The sequence below is a fragment of the Sander lucioperca genome, chromosome 22 (genome assembly GCF_008315115.2).
Source record: "Sander lucioperca isolate FBNREF2018 chromosome 22, SLUC_FBN_1.2, whole genome shotgun sequence".
NCBI lineage: Eukaryota > Metazoa > Chordata > Actinopteri > Perciformes > Percidae > Sander > Sander lucioperca.
The window spans coordinates 1329882-1334881 of NC_050194.1; the positions used below are offsets into that span (position 1 = coordinate 1329882).

The 5000-nt window shown below is 43.5% G+C and overlaps 1 protein-coding gene across 1 annotated transcript in view; it reads left to right on the plus strand.

Moving 5' to 3' along the window:
* Positions 1–1719: 1719 nt before the first annotated feature.
* Positions 1720–5000, plus strand: part of LOC118494288 — a 46401-nt gene continuing 43120 nt past the window's right edge. The window contains exons 1-2 of the mRNA XM_035997828.1: positions 1720–1958; positions 4306–4427. Coding sequence (XP_035853721.1) covers positions 4318–4427 — 110 coding nt within the window. The 5' untranslated portion in view covers positions 1720–1958; positions 4306–4317. The remainder of the gene's footprint in view (positions 1959–4305; positions 4428–5000) is intronic.

Sequence of the window (5000 nt, forward strand, 5' to 3'; positions counted from 1 at the left end):
GGGGAGGATGGGTCACACACAGGACTTTCACCAGGAGACCGGGGTTCACGTCCCGCTTGTCACGCTTGCTATAGTCACTTTTTTCTTTCTTCCCGCGTGTCACAGAACCGTACGCCCACCCACGACCTTTTCCTTAACATAACTGCGTCAAAAGGGACGTCAATAGTCCCGACCAAGCACGTTTACTTATAGCGCTAAAGGGACAGCAATAGTCCCAACCAAGCGCGTTTACTTATAGCGCTAAAGGGACGACAATAGTCCCGACCAAGCGCGTTTACTTATAGCGCTAAAGGGACGACAATAGTCCCGACCAAGCGCGTTTACTTATAGCGCTAAAGGGACGACAATAGTCCCAACCAAGCGCGTTTACTTATAGCGCTAAGGGGACGGATATATGCCCAGCATATTTCCTTGGATTAGGATGGCACCAAGATCTTGGTTGCAGCTGTCACTGTGGTCCTGCTGCACTCCCTGCTACACCCTGCTACACTCTGCGGTGCCATGCTACACCCTGCTACACTCTGCGGTGCCATGCTACACCCTGCTACACTCTGCGGTGCCATGCAGTACCCTGCTATGCCATGAACTACTACGACTACCATTTTCTAGTCACTGTTCCATTATCTTTATTGTGACTATTATTGCCACTGTTCATCACACCCCCAACCGGCACCGTCAGACACCTCCTACCAAGAGCCTGGGTCTGTCCGAGGTTTCTTCCTAAAAGGGAGTTCTTCCTCGCCACTGTCACACTAAATGCTTGCTCTTGGGGAAATTACTAGAATTGTTGGGTCTTTGTAAACTATAGAGTGTGGTCTAGACCTACTCTATCTGTAAAGTGTCTCGAGATAACTCCTGTTATGATTTGATACTATAAATAAAATTGAATTGAAATTGAATATACATCATTTACACATCATAGCGCACACACACTTTATGAATTCAGGGACCTGCTGGCCTAGGGATATGTCCCCCCTTCCCCAAAAGCAGATTCTGGCACATATACAGTATATATATATAGTATAGTACACAGTACAGTAACCACTACAATACATTAGACTATACCACTGCCTTTCCCTGACAATAATAGCTGCAGTGGTCTCGTCTCACACACACACACACACACACACACACACACACACACACACACACACACACACACACACACACACACACACACACACACACACACACACAGACACCCACACACTGACTGTCCTCCTCCCCCTTGTATGAGGGATGGTTGCTTGGAACTCACTTCCAGCAGAGATCGCCAAAGCGCCTAATATATCAAGTTTTAAAAAACAAGTAAAGGATCATCTAAGGGCCCTAAGACTGTAACTATATTTTTGTACTTAGTTTATGTATAGGAATATTGATATGTAAACAAAGATGTTGTAAGATTAAATTTTTACTATGTTCTGTGTTTATGTATTTAATGTGATATCATATATTATTATCAGCATACATGGAAAGGAATATGTATATCTGCAAGGAAAATAATACTAGCTATACTGCTCTTATTTTTTTTATATTCTATGACTGTTTTGTCTGAAAATGTAGTTTTATGTTCTGTGTGGACCCCAGGAAGAGTAGCTGATGTTCTGCATCAGCTAATGGGGATCCTAATAAAATCAAATCAAACCTCCCACTGACTGCCCCTTGCCCACTGACTGTCCCCAGTTAATTGCATGGTGCTGAGTGTGAGTCAGAACAGTGTTGAGCCTCGGCCGCAGCCAGATGTGGGACTGGTGACTTTAAAACCGCACGCAGTGAAATCTGAGCCCGCTCCCGAAGCCCTGCTAGGGCCTGGCTCGCTGCAGTATTTTGGGATGTTTTACACAGGGCAGGACAAAGACACGTTACCAGGCGGGAGCCCAGCCTGAACAGATGTTTCTGCACTGGGAAAACAAGGAGAAGCTACATTATTTCTGCAGGAAAAGGACGACTCAAAGACGGTAAACTTCAGCTAATCTATTGCGGGTCGTTTGTGTTGACCGATTCCCTGACTCCTAAACACAGCTGATTGAAAAACGAAAGCGATGTTTGAAAGGACAAAGATACAGATATAGTCGTGCATGTTTTGAACGTTTGTGACACGGATTTTTAATGGAGTTAAACTGTGTTTTCGGTGTGTTTTTACTGGCGCGTCGCCGCGCCGGGTGTTCCCTATTTTAATGAGTGACTAGCCCAAACATTAGCCACGTGTGGTCACATTAGCACCACCTCTCCTCCTCCTCCTGCTGCACTGTCTATCTGTCTGTCTGTCTGTCTGTCTGTGTGTGTGTCTGTCTGTCTGTCTACAGTATCTGTCTGTCTGCAGTATATGTCTGTCTGTCTGTGTGTCTGTCTGTCTACAGTATCTGTCTGTCTGTCTGTCTGTCTGTGTGGTCACATTAGCACCACCTCTCCTCCTCCTGCTGCACTATCTGTCTGTCTGTCTGTCTACAGTATATGTCTGTCTACAGTATATGTCTGTCTACAGTATATGTCTGTCTACAGTATATGTCTGTCTGTCTACAGTATCTGTCTGTCTGTCTGTGTGGTCACATTAGCACCACCTCTCCTCTGTCTGCTGCACTGTCTGAGCTATTAGTTCACTAAGCAGGCCCAGTAATGCTAGTTTACTGCCTTTACGTTACAAATACAGGCTTTAAATGTTAAAACAAGCACAGTTTAACTACTAGTTCTAAAGGAATGACATTGTTGCACCATGGCAACAGTTAGTTGCTTAGTTGCCAGTTAACATTTAGGCTAGCGGTGGTTTGAAGAAGTATTCAGATTCTTTACTTCAGTGGAAGTACTAATAATACACTGTAGAAATACTCTGTTAAAGACTCACACACACACACACACACACACAGACACACACACCATACTTTAATAATACTCTGTCACAGTAAAAGTGTGTAAGTATCATCAGGAGAATGTACACAACCAGTTGTGTGTGTGTTTAATGGTCTAATCATCTCAGCGTGACTTGTAGCCGTTATATTGTCGGCTAATTTACTTTAGAATCAAACATCATATTTTATAAACTACATGTTTAGTGTGCAGTAATCTTAATGTGTAAAGTAACTAGTAACTTAAGCTGTAACAGTTGAATGTAGTTGAGTAACTAAAGTAACTAGTAACTTAAGCTGTAACAGATGAATGTAGTGGAGTAACTAAAGTAACTAGTAACTAAAGCTGTAACAGATTAATGTAGTGGAGTAAAAAGTACAATATTTAGGAGTAGAAGTAGAAAGTGGCATGAAAAGAAAAGACTCAAGTACCTCGACATTTGGACTTAATATTACTGTAGTACAGTAAATGTACTTAGTTACATTCCAGCACTGTTTTTAACGCTAGCTAACCAACTAAAAAGGCAATGTTAGGAGTAAGCTACCAACTACTTACAATCTATTTCACAAGCTAGTTACCAAACTAGCAGCTAGCCTACCAAACTAGCCGCTATCCTACCAAACTAGCAACTAGCCTACCAAACTAGCAGCTAGCCTACCAAACTAGCCGCTATCCTACCAAACTAGCAACTAGCCTACCAAACTAGCCGCTAGCCTACCAAACTAGCAACTAGCCTACCAAACTAGCAGCTAGCCTACCAAACTAGCCGCTATCCTACCAAACTAGCAACTAGCCTACCAAACTAGCAGCTAGCCTACCAAACTAGCAGCTAGCCTCCCACTTAACAAGGTAATGTTGTGAGCTAGTAAACCAACTAAGGTAACAAGGTATTTTACAAGCTAACTAACCAACTATCTAAAAAAGCCACTGTTAGCTACTACAAAGCTATTAACTAACTAGAAAGTTAATATTATGAGCAATCTAACCAACTACCAATTCTCTAACGTTACCAGCTAGCTAGTTAAACAAAATAACAACTAATGTTATAAACAAGCTACCCAACAAACTAACAAGCTAATGTCTCTGTCTGTCTGTCTGTCTGTCTGTTTACAGTATCTGTCTGTCTGTCTATCCGTCCATCTATCTCTCTACAGTGTCTGTCTGTCTGCCTGCCTGGCTGTCTCTCTGTCTACAGTGTCTGTCTGCCTGCCTGGCTGTCTCTCTGTCTACAGTGTCTGTCTGTCTGTCTGTCTATCTGCCTGCCTGCCAGTCTGTCTGTCTACAGTGTCTGTCTGTCTATCCGTCTATCTATCTCTCTACAGTGTCTGTCTGTCTGCCTGCCTGTCTGTCCATCTGTCTCTCTGTCTGTCTGCCTGCCTGTATCTCTCTCTGTCTACAGTGTCTGTCTGTCTGCCTGCCTGTCTGTCTGTCTAATGAACTAACTTTATCTGTGATCTCCAGATATGGCTGAAGATGTCCGTGGACTCTGATTGTGTTTTGCTGTCATCACGAGACTCCAGGACTTCCTGCGTCTTCCCAAACGAAGACGAGAAAGATGATGTCCCAGGAGTGGGAGAGGAGAGGTACTACTACCACTACTGTACACACAGAGCATAGTACTACTACTGCTGTACACAGAGAGCATACTACTACTACTGCTGTACACAGGGAACATACTACTACTACTACTACTGCTGTACACAGGGAACATACTACTACTACTGCTGTACACAGGGAACATACTACTACTACTACTGCTGTACACAGGGAACGTACTACTACTGCTGTACACAGGGAACATACTACTACTACTACTACTACTACTGCTGTAGACAGGGAACGTACTACTACTACTGCTGTAGACAGGGAACGTACTACTACTACTACTGCTGTACACAGGGAACATACTACTACTACTGCTGTACACAGGGAACATACTACTACTACTGCTGTACACAGGGAACATGCTGTACACAGGGAACATACTACTACTACTGCTGTACACAGGGAACGTACTACTACTGCTGTACACAGGGAACATACTACTACTACTACTACTGCTGTACACAGGGAACGTACTACTACTACTGCTGTAGACAGGGAACGTACTACTACTACTACTGCTGTACACAGGGAACATACTACTACTACTGCTG